Source organism: Lygodium microphyllum, chromosome 25, assembly GCF_053477565.2.
Source record: "Lygodium microphyllum isolate KBCC chromosome 25, Lygodium_microphyllum_v1.1.10, whole genome shotgun sequence".
NCBI classification, from domain to species: domain Eukaryota; kingdom Viridiplantae; phylum Streptophyta; class Polypodiopsida; order Schizaeales; family Lygodiaceae; genus Lygodium; species Lygodium microphyllum.
In genome coordinates, this window is record NC_141159.1 from 51,705,771 (window position 1) to 51,726,448 (window position 20,678).

Genomic DNA, 20,678 nt, shown 5'->3' on the forward strand with positions numbered 1-20,678 from the left:
GGTCTTATTCCAAGGAGGACACGGTATTGACCGTAGGCCTGCCTCAAACCTAGGAACCTATCAAGCCCTTGCAAGGTGACAAGTATCTTCTAGTCCCCCCTCGGATGTCCTCGATGATGGCCTTTTCTGGCTACGCTACTAGATTGGGGTGGAGGATACACATGAACGGGATTGGAGCATAGCCAATAGCTACCAGGCATTAGCACACAAAGAGAGAATCTCACATGAGTTCCTATATGATTTTTGTAGGAAATTATGTGAAAACATCATGCTTAGGAAGATATCTCTATTTCTATGGCTTCTAGCCCCTAGGAGTTTAGCAATTGGCACTTGCCGTGGATATGATAAGGACCCTATATTGGGGTTACCTCTCTCGAGGCATGGCTTTCCAGGGTGCATCATGACATGGGGTCTTAGTGCGTCATCCCTGGGCATGGTTAGGTGGTTCGAGGCCTCCACATGCAATATTAGAGTGGGGATGGTGAGTGCATTGAGTGATTAGTGAGGGGGATGGGCTTCCATTTTGTGGGGCGAGATGTGAGTGGGGCAGAGTGCTATGGTGAAGGGTTTTATGTATGCGACGATGCGTGAGCACCAGAAAAGTTATGTTGACATGGTGAACTCCCTGCTTGTTGGGGGGAGGTGTCTAGGTGGACTGATGTGATGTGTTGGCGCTATGCCATGACACGATACCATGATGTGTCAACTTCCATGCCGTGTTGGCATGTTGAGGTTGGTTCCTAGCTCGAAGGGGGCCTAGGTGGACTGATGTGATGTGTTGGCGCTATGCCGTGACACGATACCATGATGTGTCAACTTCCATGCCGTGTTGGCATGTTGAGGTTGGTTCCTAGCTCGAAGGGGGAGCTACGACGCGCTGTGCCATGTTGAGTTGTGGTGCCGTGCTGAGTTGAGATGACGTGTTGAGATGGTTGCGACGCGACGCATGAGACCGGGATCCAGGAGGATCCATAACACTTGGTATGTTAGCCTAACCCTTGTGATGCGGTGATGATGTCTTGAGGCAGGGGGAGACCAAAAATGAGAAAAATGGGAAAAAGCAAGAAGGCTTTGAGAAAAAGAGATGGCAGACCCAAAGAAGTAAAAAGGACCCAGAGTGATGTGGAGAGGGATGAAATTGAGAGTTTATATGCAGCAAAGGACAAGATTTTGGCAGAATGATATGATTTCGAAGAGGAACGCAAACTGTTGTGGGTGAAAAAGGTGTATTGGGCAAAGAATGGTGAAAAACCTTCAAGAAAGGAGAGAGATGAGGTCGAAAGGTGGTTGACCCAAATCAAAGGAAAGCAAACAGACATCAAAGTTAAGCGTAGCACGGTTAATGATAAGATAGAGGATTAGTGTGAGGAGCATGTGGATGACCACAATTCTAATTTACAGCTTGTGGAGCAGCAATTGAGAATTGCACTAACTGAAAAACCCCAAAATTTTGGCCCAAAGCTCAAGAAATTTCTGCAATAAATGTGTCCAAGGCACGTCCCGGAGCTGAAACGGATTGCCTGGGAAAAAGCCCCTTTCTGAAATTCAAAGTTTGAATTAAAAAAAAGAAGTCTCTTTTACCTCCTCCCTGAGCCAAGGATGCTATTGAGGTTGTGAGCTGTAGGTGGAGATCATGGTAGAGCTGGAGCAAGAACAGGCGGGCAGACCAAGCAAGCAAGCTGAGGCTGGCGGCGGCGGCGCTAAACCAGGGTGCAGCATTGGTTGCAAGCATAGAGGGCGATTGGAGGCATTGCAGGTGGTGGGCCTGCAGTGGATCTAACGGGCACTGCCGACTAGAGCAGGAGGCACAGCCTGCTGCGCTGCAGGTGGCGCTGTTGTACAGTGGCAGACCTGGCACTGCTCTGGAGGCAGGTGGCGGCATTGTTGGCGGATGAACATGCAGGCTGGGCGCTACAAACACGTGACCATGGTGGTGGCTGTTGAGAAAGCTGGAGCTGACCAAGAGCTCAGCAAATCCGGGTGCTGCTGGTACAGGACTGGACAATGCGAGAGGCTGAGCTGAATCTGAGATCTGATACTAAACGTGAGAGATGGGTAAAATCGAAACTCAGCTGAGAGTACACAATTGACAGTGAAGAGAGTGTGAGAGTGAAGACACGACTCCCAAATGCAATAATCAAAGAGTGTAGTGCAAGTACAAAGTAAAACCCTTAAACCTTAGGGTTGTTAATGTGCGTTCACACCCAAAAGTTGTAAAAGACGATAAGTGCCCGAATTGTGTAACCAACGCACATAAAATAAAATATAATAAATATGGGGGAAAAAATCTCTCATAAGGAGAGTAAAAAGTGCCCCAGTGTCCTACCGTAGATCACCGACACTTTTCTGTGAGTGTAGGCATGAGTCATACCCAACACTCGCCCTCCTTGACCTCCATTGCATATGTTGTGGTCTCTTCACCTGGCCCATTGGCCTCGCAACTCACCTCAACACGCATGGCCTTTCGTTTAGACTCGCGGCTCACGAGTTCTTCAACACTACACGGCCCCTCACAGCCCACCATCTCATCACCACACACGGCCCCATTGGCACATGTACTACAGGTTCAGTCTGAAATAGACTGCAATTGTGCATTTTGGACAGCAAAACATTTGGGGTTTCTGCATTTTTTGTGCTATTGAGTATTGCTTGTGCATTGGACAGCGTGTACATTGGACAATTTTGATAGAGTGTGATCAAATTTGTTAATTACAGCATGGTGCTTCCTGTAATTTCTGGAAATTTTCAGATTTTCAAGTTGTTTCAACTTTAGCTCTTGCTCTTGTGCTCTTTGAAACAATGACATTTACCATGGGCAATCAGGGACAAAGTGATGTATTCACATATGTATCCAAGGAGGATAGATTGGATGGCAACAACTATCCTCTATGTTCTTTCATGATGAAGAATGTGTTGATTGCAGTGGTGAAAAAGTTCCTCTTGGAGTTGTGGCTTATGTAGGATCATCTTAATAAAATTCAGGACTTTCCTAAGCAGCTAATGAATGTAGATTGTATTATTCAGATGTACAATTGATCTCTACTACTCTGAATTCCTTGCCGCCCTCTTATTTGGCCTTTCATACTACCGAAATCTCACCATGAGAATTTCTCTGCAGCCACTTACTTTTCTTCAGTTGGTTAGTTTGCTCCTAGAAGAAGAGCAAACAAGAAAGAATAGTGGGGTGGATGTAGTAGCCTCTGAATAGGTTTTTATGGCGAGGTAGAAATGCAAGGGTAGCCAATATAAAAATGCTCCATAGAGTTTTGGAAGTTCAGGTACTTCATAGAGCAGTGAGAAACAAGGGGCAGACAAACCAAAAAGGGCAGGTGCCACTATTGTAAGAAGTCAGGTTATTACATCATGGAATATAGCAAGCACATTGCCAAGGAGAAGGAGGAGTTAGGGATGTCTTATTTTGATGCACCTTCTACTGCTACAAGGTCTGTGTCTTTTATTGTAGACTGTGACTATTGTTTTTACACTTGCAGTTATGACTCTTCTTGGGCTGATAGAGAATTTAGCTTTACTAAGGATGCTAGCACTTCGTTCTTTGGTAGTCGTGCTTCTAAGCACATTACATCCTACAGGGATTTGTTTTCCTCTATTATTGCAGCTCCTCTTGGCAAGTCTGTTCAGTGTGCTAACAATGCATCTTACCCTGTTAGAGGTGTTGGGGAGGTTGTCTTGAAAGCCATTGATGGCTCTACTCTCTGTTTACAGGATGCATTATTTGTGCTAGGCATAAATAAGAATTTGTTGTCCATTTCTTCTTTAGCAAAGTGTGGTATATAGGTCACATTTGATGATGACAAATGTACGATTAGGGATAAAGAATTCTTGACTTTCGTTTTGATTGGCACATTATGTCATGGACTCTATGAGTTAGATGCCTATTTGATTGATTAGTTGGTCTATTTAGCATCTACTTTTACTCTTGCTATGTCACAAGCAGAGTTTGGCATGCTCGCATGATGGGGCATGCTAACTATGGCAGTTTGATGCTTATGCAGTATACTCAGATGCTAGATGGCTTACCTCTCTTGGAGAGACCTTCTAAGCATATTTGTGAGGGATGCATTTTGGGGAAAATGCATCGATTCTCATATCCTCGTCGTGACGTTGCTTTTAAGGCAACCGCCAAATTACAAATTGTGCATTCAGATGTATGTGGACCTATGTAGACAAAGTCATTGGGTTGACGTTATTATTTTGTCACCTTCATTGATAAATTTACTCATTTTTGTTGGTTCTACTCTTTGGTGAAAAAGTCAGAGGTGTATGATGTATTTTTGGCTTTTGTTGCACTTGGTGAAAATCAATTTGGCTGTAGGATTGAGACACTCTGTTGGGACCGAGGGGGGAGGGGAGGGGGGAATACACATCTTCCATGCTGAATAATTGTTTGAAGTAGAAAGGCATTGTCCCTTAGTATACTATTGCATATACTCCTCAATAGAATGGGTTTACAGAGAGGAAGAATCGGTCATTCATGGAGATGGCAGCTGAAAGCTAACAGTTTCCCACATAGCTTTTGGATGGAAGCAGTTATGTGTGCTTGTCATGTTTTGAACAGGTGCCCTATCAAGGCATTAAAAAATGTCACACCTTTTGAGGCTTGGAACAGTCGGAAACCTTTAGTTGGCCACTTTCATACTTTTGGGTGTCTTGCGTATGCTCATATTCCCAAAGTACTGAGAAAGAAGTTGGACAACAAGGCTATCAAATGCATTTTTGTAGGGTATAGTAGTGAGAGCAAAGGATATAGACTATATGATCTTGTTTCTAAGAAAGCATTTGTCGGTAGGGATGTGATTTTTGATGAAAAGTCAGAATTATCCCTTGCTGGTTTTGATACAGATCAGGTTGCAAATGATGTGTTTGAAGGGTTGCTGCCCATTTCTTTTGGTAATACAGCTAGAGCTTTGGTAAATGAACAAAATGTTCAGCCAACTGCTCCATTGAGCAATGTAGAAATTCAGCCTATGGCTGATTTGAATACTCAACGAGATGCTTAATTTGAGATTCAACAAGAGCTTGTACATAAACAAGAAGCTAGGCAAATTCCTAGATGGTACTTGCAGACTATGAAAGATAGTCATTTGGATGCTTCTATTGTTGGTTGTACTAGAAGACAAGCTTGTCTGCAGGATCATACTAATACAATGGAGTTTGTTATGGCAGCACATACACTTGATGAGGAGCCTGAATGTTTTGAGGATAAACAACAAAGTGTGCATTGGATGGCATGCAAGCTAAATTTGATTCTATCATAAAGAATCAAACATGGGATTTGGTGACATTGCTTGTTTGGAAGAAAGCCATTGGTACAAAGTGGGTCTATAAGCTAAAAAGAAATGCAGTTGGATCCATTGATAAGTATAAAGCCAGGCTTGTGGTTGAAGGCTACACGCAAAAGATGGGCATTGACTATGAGGAGACGTTTGCTCCTACATCCCCTATGACTACCATTCGGTCTATGGTTGCTTTGGCTGCCCATCATGGTTGGACTGTGCACTAGCTTGATATTAATACTGCATTTTTACATGGGGAACTTCAAGAAGAAGTGTATGTACAAAAGCCCATTTGTTCAGGGATGCAAACACTTGGTATGTAAGCTGAAAAAGGCTTTGTATGGTTTAAAGCAAGATCCATGAGCTTGGAATGAAAAAATTGATGCCTTTTTACTCAGCGCGAAGGGTTGATTAATAGCGCGTCAGAGTCTATTCTTTACATATGCAAAGAGGGGGAATCCTCACTGGTCATATGTCTTTATGTAGATGATCTGCTGCTCACAGGGATACATGCTGATCATATTTCAGCATTCAAGCAAAGTTTGCAGCAAAATTTTGAGATGTTAGACTTAAAGTCTTTGCACTACTATTTGGGCATTGAGTTTATTCATGATGCTAGAGGCATTGGATTGTCACAGTCCAGATATATTGGTAGACTTCTTGAGAGGTTTAGCTTAGAGGATTGCAAGCTAGTTTACACAGCAATGGAGACTGAACTCAAGCTGTCCTGGCATGATGACAGTGATTTGTTTGACATCCATACGTATGCTCCAGGAGTTGGATGTCTCATTTATTTATGCAACACAAGGCCAGATATTCAGATTGTAGTTTCAGCCCTGAGTAGATATATGCATAGCCCATGCATGTCACATTGGCAAGCTGTGAAGCGTGTTTTGCATTACTTGCAGGGGACTAGGACTCTTGGATTGCTTTCTGCCAAGGGGGAACCATTGCAACTACATGTTTACAGTGATTCAAATTGGGTTGGTGATTTTGATTTACGTCACTCTACGAGTGGCAATTGTTTCTTTCTTGGCTTATCTTGCATCTCTTGGCTTAGCAAGAAACAATCCACTATTGTCACATCGTCTTGTGAAGCTGAATGCAAGGTAGATTTCACTACCACAATTGAATGTGTATGGCTGAGATGTTTGTTGGCTGATCTTGATGTATCTATCACGGAGCCTACTCCTTTGTTTACTGATAGTTAGAGTGCCATTGTAGTGGCACGGAACTTAGTGTTTCATGCACGCATGAAACACATAGAGATCCACTATCACTTTGTTATTGCGAGACTACATGTAGGAGATATTAGCCTTGTCTATTGTCCTACCACCAGTAATGCGGCATACATCTTTACTAAAGCTCTTTCTCGTGCCAAATTTGAAGCATTTCGCAATGCTTTAAATTTGATCTCCTTTGGTGGATGATCCTTGTTATCTGTTGATCGATTTTCACTTCAAGGGTGTTTGTTGGGTATGACTCACATCTACGCTCATAGAGGAGTGCCAATGATCCGTGGTAGGACACTGGGGCACTTTTTACTCTCCTTATGAAAGGTTTTTCCCCTTAGATTTATTATCTTTTATTTTATGTGCCTTGATTACATAGTTCAAGCACTTATCATGTTTTACACATTTCGGGTGTAAACACACATTAACAACCCTAAGGTTTAAGAATTGTAGTTTGTACTTGCACTACACTGTTTGATTATTGCATTTGGGAGTCATGTCTTCACTCTCATAGTCTGTTCACTGTCAAGTGTAGACTCTTAGCTGAGCTTTGATTATCCCCATCTCTCACACCGATGTCAACAAGAAGAGACGTGCGGAGAAGAGGACGAAGATGAAGGCTCAACCTGGGGAGTGGGCTCGATCCAATGATGCTTCGAATCACAAGGCGAAGGGCGAGATGAGGGAGTCGACCTTGGAGCCTTAAGGACTTGAGTCAGCTAGCAGTGGGAAACATGTGCGCTTTAGTGATGAGGTACAAGTTTACTCTTATGAAATTGATGAGGAGAGAGGTTATGCTACAGTGGTTGATTGTGAGGGAGGTGAGCCCTCATACAATGAACAAGATGGGGGTACTAGGGCGCCCCCAGTGTGGACGAATAGTGACGAATGGATTTTTTGGAATGGGACTCAAGTTGCAGAGGTGCAGGATGGTAGCAGTCTTGTACTTCTGATGAGGGTGTCTTTCAGAGAATCTTCTTTATCATCGAAGTCTACTTGCGTATTCAAGCCCATACCAGTCTTTGGACCAAAGGGATGCAACTTGTTAGATGACACCATTGTGGTCGGATGGCTTCATGGCGAAACTGAGCAAGTTGCACAGAGCTTCACCCTTCAGGTGATCAAAGATAGATTCGGCTTGGCGAGGAGCCCAATGTAGCTGCTGTTGCTGAGGCTAGGTGTGAAGGCTTGGTCTCAACTCGGGCCACGAAGTATTATCTCAGCGGTAAGAGGTGGTTATTAACAGCCAAAGAAATGGATTTGGCTATGAGGGCAAGGTGGTATGCAGTAACCTCGCATATTGACTTGTGTAAGTTACTTCGAGGTGGACACAGTGAGGGAGATGGCCCTTGTGTTGCAAGCTAGAAGGTTTGATGGTTCTCATTGAAGTATTCTAACTTACACATGGGTGTTCCAACTCAATTTGGCCAAGTAGAGCCTTCTAGTGCAAGTGGGTGCAGTATGGCAATCCAATAACAATGGCTTTTGCATCTATTTGCGCGTCAGTGTGATGGATCCGGCCGCAGAGGGCCAACATAATTGGTCTCAGCAGCAAGGACGTGCAGTTGAGTTCGATCCAGTCAGACAAGGCTCCTTCCTTCTTCACATCCCTTCCATGCGTGGTGGTGAAAAAAAGAGAAGGATAACACATGCAGAGATGATGGACCTTGCAAGGAGAGCGTGACGACACACTGGTTCGAAAGGAGTCAATGTGTGTTTCACAACTGCTTTCCCGAAGATCCGTGCCAAAAAGGGCACCTCAAGTAGAAGACGAAGGCCCAAGGACGGTGCGAACAAGTGGGATCATGCTTTTCATGCCAAGTGATATGTTGCCTTCGCGAGGAGACGGTCCACCAAAGAAGCAACTTCAAAGTCCAACCCCCCTGATTGAAGCCGATCCGCGCACTTCAAAATTGAGTGATTGCGACGCGGGGGAATTCTAGAAGCAAGCACCATGGACAGGGCGAGGAGGGCAAAGTGGTACGCGGCCATCCGACATGCTGCCACAACTTCCTCCAATGATGCTTCTAAGGACGATTAGGCTACGAAGAGCCCAATAAGTGAAATAACTTACGACATTGACACCACACTCTAGCATTGGCAAATCTAACGTGTCGTGGGCGACGTGACATGGCTTGTAAATAAACCTTGAGAGCATAACTAAGTAGGGGCATTTGTATAGTTATATTTACCTTTTTGAATCTACTTATGAGTATTGGGTATATTCTTGTATATAGAAAATCATAGTATCTCCACGACTTGAAGTAGGCTTCAAGTTTTTTGTAGGGGGAGTGGGTATATTGGGGATATCTCTCTCTCGAGGCGTGGCTCTCTAGGGTGCGTCATGACATGGGGTTGTAGTGCATCACGCCTGGGCATGGTTAGGTGGTTTGGGGCCTCCACATGGAATATTAGAGTGGGGATGGTGAGTGCATTGAGTGACTAGTGAGGGGGATGGGCTTCCATTTTGTGGGCGAGAGGTGAGTGGGGAAGAGTGCTACGGTGAAGGGTTTTATGTATGTGACACTACGTGAGTACCAGAAAAGTTACGGTGACATGGTGAACTCCGTGCGCATTGGGGGGAGGTGTCGAGGTGGACTGTTGTGACGTGTTGGCTCTGTGCCATGCCATGTCAACTTCCATGCCGTGTTGGTGTGTTGAGGTTGGTTCCTAGCCCGAAGAGGGAGCCATGACGTGCTATGCCGTGTCGAGTTGTAGTGCCATGCCGAGTTGAGATGCCTTGTTGAGATGTTCCATGAAGCAACGTGTGAGACTGCGACCCGGGGGGATCCATAACAGACCCAATGTCATGTACATGATGTGGTGAGCTAGAGACGACATAGAGACATTGCCTATGGGATTGTCCTAGAGCCCAGGAGGTTTAGAGGAGAGCTCTTAGAATAGTATTCCATGGCACAACGGGGTCCATGGTAGCGACATGGGGGGTTGTAGCTATTGAGCTAAAACATGTTTTATAGCTGAATAGCATCTTTAAACAGCCTCAAAGCATGCATAATTAATGAAAAATGCAAAATTGGTGCATGGTTTGAGAGAGTTTCAATGGTCGCCCAAAACCTTAATTTTTGGGGCACCCTTCAACATCTATAAATAGATAGGTTGCCCACCATTCAGTCTCACTGCTTTTGTGCAGGTTTTCACCCCTTTTGTGCAAATTTCAGCCATCAGCCTTCATCCACGTGGCGGTTTACCCTTCTTGACTATTGCCACTCCTTCCATAGCTCCTCCAGTGCCTGGCGATGTCTTCCTTAGCTATTGCTTGTTGTTTGGCGCCCTCCTTCCAGCTTCATTCGGCATCCTGGTCATCACCAACCCCTCTTGTTGCTTGCGTTTGGACTCCATTGTCCCAGGTATTAGTGGCAGCCCTTCCCTTCATCAGGCGACTTGCTGTCAGCGATTGGCCCCTCCCTTCACTTGGCAACAGCTGGTGTGCTTCTCTGTCCTCTTAGTGGCTTCTCCATTGCTGTGTTTGCAGCTTCTTGCTGTTGCTACTTTCTTGAGGGACCATCATTTCAATCGCTTCAGTCTCCTAAGTCTCTAGTGATCAGCATTTGGTGTTTTCCTTGTCTTGTGTTACTCCTATTGGTGGTCACAGCACTTGGGATCCGTCTTTGGTCTCCGACACTCCATTGCTCTACCCTTGGGCATTCTATACACTCTTATATTCATTTACAATATTTATTCACTTTAGAGTTTCTTCTCTTTGTGCTTGTCTCTGTGTTTGAGTTTTGAGTTTTGCGTTTGCGTTTTGCGTTTTCCATTTAGGGTTTGTGTTTTGCTTGTCATTGTTTGAGTTTTCATGTTTCAATCTTGGTCGTACATGGTGTGTTTCCTTAGTGTAAACCCTAGCATATCTTCACATGGTGTTAGAGCCGATGCTCTTTAATGAGTATCCTGTGGTGATTGTGGAGGCTAGTCTTTGTGCGAGACTCACATGTGACTCGATTTTGACTCATAATGTCTCAGGCACCTTTTTCTTTGGATCCTATGATGCCATATCAGGCTTCTCCATCATTGGAGGCTTTGAGAAGGCATTATGGTCTTGAGAAGGAGGCAGACACATCTTCACCTTGACCATCTTCTTTTCCTATTTTCAGTTACCTTATAGATGAGGAGTTTAAGAAGTACTTGTATATCATGTACAATCAAGCTCACACCCCTCCAATAAGTGCTACTACTCTGTTTGAACTGATTGGTGAGATTGGCCATCTCTCTGATCTTGGAGGGACCATGACATTCGGCGCGTTTGACGGTCCATCTCCTTTATCATAGCTAGGCCCTATGTCAGGTTCGTATAAACCTTTTAAGTCGTATGAGTGAAAACCCTCTTTTGTTTCTTCTTTGGTGTGTAGGTTCCGAATGGTTTTTAGTACGTTAACTTTAATAGAGTAGGCTTTCAAAGCAAATACCCTTCATCAAGTATATCTCTACCATCTATTTCATTTGAGTAAGTAAACCACACTTCTCGACTCCCTCCCATCCCACCACTATCTTCTCCACATTCTGATTTGCTCAGATCTTCATTCCAAAACCTAGAATTACACTCCACCTTAATTCAAAGCACACTTGGGGTTGGATCTTCCATCTCAGCTCCTAGCACTTTCTCATTCCCCATCCCACCATCTATCTACCCTCCATTCACTCCACCTCTTGGTGAATCGTTAGGGGGAATTCCACCCTTAAACACTGTACTTTCCACATATCCCCACTTTCCCATATTCTTACAATCCGAGATGGCTATGATGAGCATCCCTCTCACTACCCTCAGACACTCACAACCTCGCTACATGACTTTTTTGATCCATGGGTATCCATCCTCTACTTATGGATAGTTGTCACACATCCTTTGGGTCACTCCTATGCAGGGATTTCCATCCTCTGCTCCATGTATCCCTATCCCTCCACCTTAGGCACATCATGTAGTTACCATGTCCACATGGAGTATGCCCATGCCCACGTTTGAAACCACTGTGCACACTTCTCATATGCATGGTGGGCACTTTGGGATTCCTTCCAAAGTGTACTTCACTCCCCCAGTCTATCTCCCCTATCCACCCTACCTCCCTTATACACCTTCTTTGTCTCCTAGCACTACCACTCTTGGTGAATAGCCAAGAATGTCTTCATCGATAAGACTCATTTTAATGGGTCAAATTTCACCACTTGGTTAAACTTCATGCAACAAGTGCTTGAAATAGAGGGACTTTGGGATCTTGTTGTTGGTACCAAGCCCTTGATTAGCTCACCCTAATCACGTTCGTCAATGGAGTGCCCGCGATGCCACAACCAATGTTGAGTTAATGTGAGGATTGCTTATGAGTTCCACTCTCAGTTACAACATTTTCCCCTCGCATTTGAGCGTTGGAGTCATCTCATTGACCACTATGGAGTGGGAGGTCGTACTCGATGTATCAATCTTGATTTTGAGCTTCAAGAGTTTTCCATTAAGGAAGGGGATGAGTTGAAAGTCAGGTTGGCCAAATATCAACGGTTACTCACTGAGTTTGCCACCATTGGCTCCCCGATGTCAAATGACGATCAAGTCATGAGTTGCCTGATAAATACTTTCATTTTATCTAGCACATTATCTCCCTACCTAGATTGTCGACCTACAAGTTTGAGTGCCAGTTCTTGTGTTTCATGAGACTACATGATCAAGTCTAGAAGAAGTTCTCCACACATATCCATTCAGAGGGGCGAGGGTTGGTTGCCTCTTCTTTGGGAGGGAAAATCAATAGTGGTAAGAACTTGCAAGATACAAAGGCAAGCCAAAACAAGGATGACACCCCTTCCTCTAATAGAACTAAAGAACCACACCCCTTTGGCAGCAAATTCCTAAGAAAAATAGGTTTTGCACACATTGCTAGTGGTCGGGCCATGTGGACAAGGAGTGTTGTACCAATGCCTAGGGTCTTCTACCTAGAAAACCATAGCAAAGTGCTGCACTTGTCTCCACTTCAGTTGGCAAGTCCAGTGGGGCTACGTCTCTTGCTACTGCACCATTTGCTCCATCTATCCCAGTGGCTATTGGACATGTGGTGTGCGGACAACCTCAGTAGTCTATCTCCTTCACTACTCCTGAAGGATTAGTTGATTGGTGTGCTAGTGGCTCAACTATTGTACTTTACGCATTTATTCGTAGGGCATCCACTTCACCTTCTAGGATCACTTGTTGACCTCAACATACGCGATGGCGGCCACACACTTAGCCTTTTCTTTTTTAGACTTCCGTTGTATACTTACATACTCATTGCATTGCACTTAGCTTTGCTTTCCCTTACTTTCAGTTTTATTTTTTTGAGCATCTCTCTACTCACCTTTGTGCGTGCGGATTATGTTCTCTTTTGCAGGGTTTTGTACTTCAGTGTAGGGCTATCATGTAGGTTTGCACCAATCCTTCTTGAGTTGGAGACAGGAGTTGGGTGTTTTTTCTTTCATGGTTTCATCTACTTGGAGTTTTACTTTTCTACCAACATGGAGGCCTCCCCTCTTGCAAGGAATTGTACAATATCTCTCTTGATGCTATCATGGTGGTGTCTTCTATCCTTACTCTTCCAATAGGGATGCTTCATCATCTTCATCCACATGGTTCTTGGCACCACACGAAGATTGACATCCTAAAGCTCCTCTTCCTTCTTCAGCATTGCCATACAGGTTGAGAGGGGGTTTCTACCCTTCTTGGTATTCTATAGGTTTCGGCACTAGTCTTTGACATTGGCTCTCCCCCCTATTGTACCTTTCCCTATGCATTGCATGATTTTATCATCTTTGTAAAGGGTGCTTGGACAAGTGAGCAATATCCCCACGAGGGACATTGGCCAAGTGGGACTTGTTGCATGAGCATTCTTTAGTATGTAGCATAACATGCATCTTGTTGTGTAGAGTACCATTGGATGGATCCTAAGCTATTTTGGGGATATTGGCCAAGTGGGACTTGTTGCATGAGCATTCTTTAGTATGTAGCATAACATGCATCTTGTTGTGTAGAGTACCATTGGATGGATCCTAAGCTATTTTCATTGGCGAATTACATACTTCATCACCTTTCCCTCATCATCGACATCCTCGAGTGGATGGGTATGCTTGTATTGTTTTGTGACGTGTTGGGTTTATAACCTTTGATAGAGGTTAGGTCGAGAAAATTAGTCATCATTGGACATCATCTGAGTAGGGTCTGTATGCTAGACTACTCACAGATGTTGTGGACTTGGGGGCATTGTCATAGATAGGAGTTGATTTCCATATGGATTGCGAGATGTAGTTAGGTCATTGATCTTTAGGATATATCGATTGGGGAGTTGATATATCCACTAGGGAGCACTTATTTTCTCATCTTTGGACATCATTTGTGCAGGGTCTGTATTCCAAACTACTCACAGACATTGTGGACTCGGGGGCATTGTCATAGATGGGAGTCAATTTACAGCATTATAGGTTGGTTCATATGGACTGCCAGATATAGTTAGGCCATTGATCTTCAGGGTATATCCATTTGGGAGTCTTTATTGAGGATTTGGACAGAGATAGTCCACATTCTTTGTGGGAGATGGGAGAGGATGCAGGGCAGCTTTGAGAGGGTGAGGAAGAAAAAGAGAGACTTTTCTGGAAATTTGGGATTCGGACACCTTCTTTCATACTATCCTTTAGATGGTTTGGCATTTTAGCCCACCAAATTGGTTGGTCACACAACCATTGTATTTTTGATGTACTTAGTTAGTCTTCATAGAGTTCCTTGTACTTTGTATTTACCTCGGGGGTGGTTTTTTCTGAGATTTTATTATTGGAATTCTATTTTCTTGGGGAAAAAAGGATCTATCTATTCTTTTAGCTTCTTGCCCATAGGGGCCTTGCAATGGGCAAATGACTAGGCTTTGGCAAGATGATGCAAAGCCGTAGAGGAGACACATAGATATTATTTATAGGACTACCCTCATGCACAAGTGATTTGGGGTGGCATTAAAGGAGAGATAATAGTAACTTGGGGCACCGTGGCCTTGCTTATAAAGGACTTGCTTGTGGCTTTAAGGATATAGAGGGGCCATCGAAGTTTCTCTTTCTACCTTATAGATGAGGAAGTGTTTGAGATACTTTTTTTTTGGGTTTTGAGTTTGAGTGCACAACAATAGGACATTGTCATAGGTGGAGTTCATAGCTTTGGAGGCTCTTATCTCATTTATAGGTAGAAATCATTCATACTCTAGAGACAGGTGGGAGAAGTTACAACATAGGAATTGGAGACGGCCATTTTCTAGCTTCTCGTTCCAGTCCCATCTCATCCCCATACCATCCCAGTCCCATCCCCATGTTAGAGCCACCTCTCATGGTAATAGGGATGACAATTCTTGCCCCCATCCTTGTTCCCATCCCCATCCTCCAAACCCGTGCCATGTTACTATGGGTTACAAGGAGACTTGGATCATGAATGGAGCATGGAGGTCTTCCCAGCTATTTGGGATACAATCACCTTCTTCCAATGGAGACCTCAATTTATTTGGCATAATAGCCCATGAGATCGGTTTTTTATTCAGCCCATTATACCAGACTTTTCCCCTTGAGAGTGACCAAAGTGGGGAAAATGGCTCCCCTCATTGTCATAAATTGATGATGTATTATTATTCATGTTATTTGTTCTGATGAGGAATAATTTTCCTTTCCTGGGGACAAAAAAGGCATGTGATCCTAGTTTCTTGTATTAAAAAGGCAGCAGGATATGTTACGAGAAGGGGGGTGTTCACTCCTCCCACCCATTTATAGTGTTTGTACCTCAACTTTATTTCTTTTTTAGGTGCTCTTGTTATTAGACTTGTGATCGAAACGTCATTAATCCTGCATTCTTAGCATGTGGCTAGAAGAAGGGGATGGGGGCTGTTCCCTTGCCATTGCTGGTGTTTTTATCTCAACTTCTATTTTTTGTCTAGTTGGTCTTGTTATCTAACTTGTTATTCAAGAGTGACTAATTCTGTACATTTAACATCCACTCCAACCCACCCCCTGCTCCCACCACCCAAACACCACCACCACTACACACCGGGCACCCACTCAACCACACCCCACCACCCCACCACCCCACTACCCACCCACCCACACCCACACCCACCCCACCACACACCAAAAGGAACTTTGCCTTTTCACTTTCAAAGAAAAAAAAAGCCCTCCCTGTTGGGCTCTTCTTATTTTTTCCCAGTATAGACCTAGAAAAGACATCTTTCACCAAGTTTTCTTTCAAAGGTTGATACTTCTAGCAAGTAAAGCATTGTCTAGTATCTTGGGTGAAGTGACCCAATGAATAAGTTTCTTGTTGATGGAGTGCTGTGTCTTTGATCTCTAGCATCTCTGTTTCGTTTTAATTCTTATATGTAAGTTGATTAAGTGTGACTAGCAGCAGTAAGTTACATGTCACACAACTCTTACAGAGCTACCAATGGGACATTATTAATGTCTTATTGTAGGTTTTTCCATTATGTATAACTGTCTCTCATGTGCTAAGCTTCCATATCATTTCTAGTGTATTTTTATTGTGTTATCATTTATGCTTACTTTTGCAGGTTTTATTGTTTTGATGCAAAGATGTGGACGCTTGCCTGCAAATACTGGCCAAGTTTTAAGCCAGGCATGAATTCCCAATTTTCTTACGATTCTCTCTTTTAAATTATATTTGATAGATGACAAACAATTGAAGTGTATATAAGCCCTTTGGCCATTTCAAGTATCCTGTAAATGGTAGTGCTAAACCTCATGTAGAGCACAATGTGCCAATTTAGTGTCCTTGAGGCCCTCCCTTTGTGTGTGTGTGAGCCGTTTTTGTGAGTTTCTGGACTCCCCTAAATCCTTCTATCCAATGTTCCATGTTTGTGCTTTGCTGCCCATCCGTTCAACTCATGTTCCAAGATGAAGCCATATATCTTTGCCAAGTAGTGACCAAATCATAGGGTTTCTGCTTTTGAAAAGAGGTACAACACTGTGTGCTGATCAATTAGAATCCATCACATTCGATCACATGCTCACCCTCAAGGCTGTTAGTGATGAGGTTTGAGCACCTCAAGGGTGTTATTCAGGAGGTTTGAGCAAGAAGAATAAATTGATGTTTTGTAGAGTTCTGTAAGGCCTTTGGTATAGTACCATAGGCTCATGAAGAGACTGAATGACATTGGTGTTCCGTACAATGTACAATTCAGAAGATATGCTCTATATGAGGAGACTGAATGACATTGGGGTTTCACAACTTGCAAGACATGCGAGGGGAATATATACTCTATATGTGAACAGTGACAAGAAGAGGATGCACCCCAGATAGCCTACCAAATGATTTCTTTTTGCTGCTATACACTTGGTGTTAGCTTTCTGTTTTTCTCTCATTCTCATTCTCAACTGAACAGTAGTATTGGAGCAGCCATGATTCTGTCTAGCCATCTTGACTCTAGCCCAGGCATCTTGATTCTGCTGAGCCTTACTAGCATTTTGATTCAGACCTGTTCTTTCCTGCTGCAACCTGTTTGCAGTCCCATGCCTGCACATTGGAGCCAGATTCATCACCGATCAGCTCTGTGACCATTTCAACAGTCATAGCTCAGATTCATGCATGCAGTCGAAGCAGGAGAGCATCCAGCATGACTCTCTAAGAGTCAATGGTCTGCTACAGAAACCCTAAATCTGCTATCGGTCTCAAACTTGGTGTTGTTGTCAGTGTTGAATTTGCTGCTGTCTCCTTCCTCAAATTTGCTACTGCCTCGGATCTCATTTGCAGACTTTGTACTGGCTGAATTTCTGCAAGCTTATCCTGAATTTCACTAGGTGAGTGATTTGTTCACATATTCCCTTCCCATTGGCACATTTTCCCCTTGAAAATTTGGGGTTTATTTGGCGCTTCTGCCTCGGGGACTTTCAATTCCAGGTACTATATGCAACCGGCCCTTAGTAACTACTAAAGGGCAGTAGAACATAAAAAATTAGCTGCTCACAGACAAGAGAGCTAGTGTTAACCCCAAGGCAAGAGGGCGAAAGATGGAGAAAAAGCAAAGAAAGATGAAAAAAAGATCGAAGACACGCAAGCGGCCCCTAAAGATGGACCGGGGTAAAAAGCGCAATCTTAAAAAAAAAGGCGCCTCAAAAAACTCAAAAAATCTTTGTAAAAGAGCGCCATGCTCCCTCCTGTGCCCATTGTAAAATATTAGACGGGTGTAGGCTAGAGGCATGGGGCTAAAAGAGGAAATGGAAAAATGACCTTGCCACAATGGCCGGTCATGTAAAAAAGGGATGGGTGCCCATGGGATTTTAGGGTTTGTATATATAAAGTTCAAAAAGCGAATAAGAGATCATTCTTTGGTGTGTGGCAAAAGGAGTTTTCTTCTTCTTCTCACCTTCTTGCTTGTGTGTGCTCTTGAGAGAGGGAGTGTGAGAGTGTGAGGGAGTGAGTGTGTGTGAGAGTGAGGGATCAAGAGGGTGAAGCTCTTCACCATCTCTTATTCTTATTCTTCTCTCCCCTTCTCTCTTCTTGCGCGCGCGGTTATGGAGGATAGACCTTGGAGGTGGAGGAGGCTTGATGCCAGGAGGCATATTACACGGTGGATTCCGTGAGGTTTTACGGTGGATTCCGTAAACTTTGATTACCGGGGCTCATACACAAAGTGGATTCTTTGTGTGAGAAGTCGATGGAGACGCCTATCTTTTTCTGGCGTTTCGTTAATTTAGTGTGTACATGGGTGATTCCGCAAAATACATATTAAATTAATAAACGTTTATGAGTTTAGAGTACGCACTCGTGATAAATTAAGGTTAGGATTGATTTCTAACCAATTGATTTATTTATGTAGCTGAAGACTGCTAGGTATTCACTTTTGTCGGTTTAATTGTATTATTTTACTAACGATTGTGAATGCTTCAGTTGATGTGTAGAGATAGCAGCAGTGGCGGAGGAAAGCGTTGGAGGATAGCGTGTATTCGAGTTATGACCTATATTTTGATGGGCGCATACCTTAGGCATGGCGCCTATATTTTGTCGCGGCTATTTATTAAGGCATTGGATATTTATTTATTATTTTGTATGCGCATGGGCGCACGATTATGGTATTTGTATTTGGAGATTGTATTGGGTATGCCTGACTTATTGGGCGCCTGTCCATTAGCTTTATTTCTATTTAGCACTAAAGCAAACTCAAAAGCCAAAAGCGTGCTATTTTGTAATTTGGGGCTATTATTTGAGCTTGAAGATGATTAATACATAAAATACATGCTTTGTGGAGCGCTCACACCAGGCATGGGGAGAGATTGCACCCATTGGTTTCTTGTTCATGTCGTGCATGCTTTTTACCTTGAGTTTTGTGCAAGAAGTAGAGTTCTTTTGTTCTTGGGGACCTTCCGGCGCTGACTACGCGTGCTTACGGCATCCGATCTGTGCACCAGTGGTATTAGAGCGAAGCTGAGATCAAGAGCTTCCAATCGCTATCCATCTTGCGCGAAGGCGGAGCTCTTGGAACAATCGAGCTCTACAGTGAGTTTCATCGCGAACGGTCGATATGGGTGGATTCCTGGCGGTCAAGAACCTCTGTCTACAGCCTCTGATTACGAAGGACCGGCTTGAGGAAGCGGAGGACCACTCCTACATCTCTCTCTCCAAGTTGTTTTGAACAGAGAACACAGATAAGCTCCATATCTTTCAAAAAGCTTAAAAGCTTAAAATTAAAGGTTAGAAAGCTTAGTATTAAGCTTAAAGAAGCTTAAAACTAAAAATCGCCATCAAACGGCAAGAGGACGTGCTGGGCGGCGATAAATCCGCCGAGGACATGAATATGTCCTAAAAAATCGACGACAGGCTGAGAAGCTTAAAGCTTCTTAGTAATCCAAGTTTACTAAGGCTCTCTAACTCCTCAATTTTAAACTTACTTACTCTGCAAGTCCTGTAAGTCACTAAAGATCAAAACTGACTTATCTCAACAACTCCCATAAGGACTGTTCCTGCGCAGAAGCACAGAACTACAAAATTGTTCCCTGGAAGACTCTGTTTGCATACGCAGACTTGCTGAACCAATTTCAGCACACGTAGAAGGTCATACGCAGTTTCTAAGAAGACTACAAATCCCGCAACCGCAAAAGTTGAAGACCGTGAAAGCCAAACAAAAATCTATAAGCCTTGTATACCCAACTTTGAGCTATGCTCATCTTGCTAATTGGATTTTGAGAGTGTGAGATCTTTTGGATTTTTACAGGATGACGGAACAAAACATGGACGATTTAATGGCTGAAGGCGATCTTCTTGAATCTACGATGGAATAAAAATTGGATTTAATTATGATGCAGCTTGATGAAGAACGAAGAGCCCGACAAGCTTTGCAAGTTCAATTGGCCAATTTACAACGATCTACCACCGACAAAGGACCACAATCCGAAGATCTTATCCGACGTACCATTGATGCGATGCTCGAAGCTCAATCCATCCGCAAAGAAACAAAGATAAGTAAAAGAAATTTCAAATTCCGTACTTTCAATGGAACTCGAGATGGAAAGACTATACTTGCATTTATCAGTTAGTTTGATGACTACTTTCATGAAGAGGCATACGTTGAAAAAGACAAAATTAAATGTGTCACTAATCATTTAGTCGATCGAGCCTCTCTTTGGTGGACTGTGGTTCGTAAGAGCATTGATTGTCCCACTACCTGGGAGAGTTTCAAAAAAAAGTTTCTGCAGAATTTCCTTCCTCCTCAATTTCATGAAAAAGCCATAAAGCAATGGGAATGGCCTACTGCAACTCTGAATGCTTGAAGACGTACTTGAAGCGACTCACAAACGTAAATTTATATCTGGTTTACTTGGACATTACTAGGCTGAAGTCAATATGTTTAAGCCTGCAACCCTTAAAGATGCAATTTCTCTGGCTCATGACACTGAAGACAAGATTCGAGGAAGAGAAAAGCGTCCACAACAATTTCAAGAAAATGGTAACTATGTTTCCAAGCAATTCAATTCAAATTTTAGAAGATTCAATCAAAATCATTTTCCTTCATTATCTTTCCGTAAGTCTTGGACAAAACCACCTGCTTTGCCATCAAATACCAATCAAAACCCTAAGCCATCCTCACAGCCAAATCCTAATATTCCTAGACTTCCTACCATTGCCAACAATGTATCTAAAGCCAAA

The 20,678-nt window shown here is 43.4% G+C and overlaps 1 protein-coding gene across 3 annotated transcripts in view; it reads left to right on the forward strand.

Annotated features, from left to right (window-relative positions):
* The window catches only part of LOC148014218 (protein PIN-LIKES 7-like), a 162,009-nt gene that overhangs the window by 62,343 nt on the left and 78,988 nt on the right, over positions 1-20,678 (forward strand). The window contains exon 2 of one of the 3 annotated variants that reach the window (XM_087666334.1): positions 16,090-16,154. The exons of 1 other annotated variant lie outside the window; for it this stretch is intronic. In XM_087666334.1, the coding sequence (XP_087522460.1) occupies positions 16,090-16,154 (65 nt within the window). Of the gene's footprint in view, positions 1-16,089; positions 16,155-16,229; positions 20,479-20,678 lie in introns of those variants that run through there. One more of the 3 variants, XM_087666333.1, reaches the window with a different exon arrangement.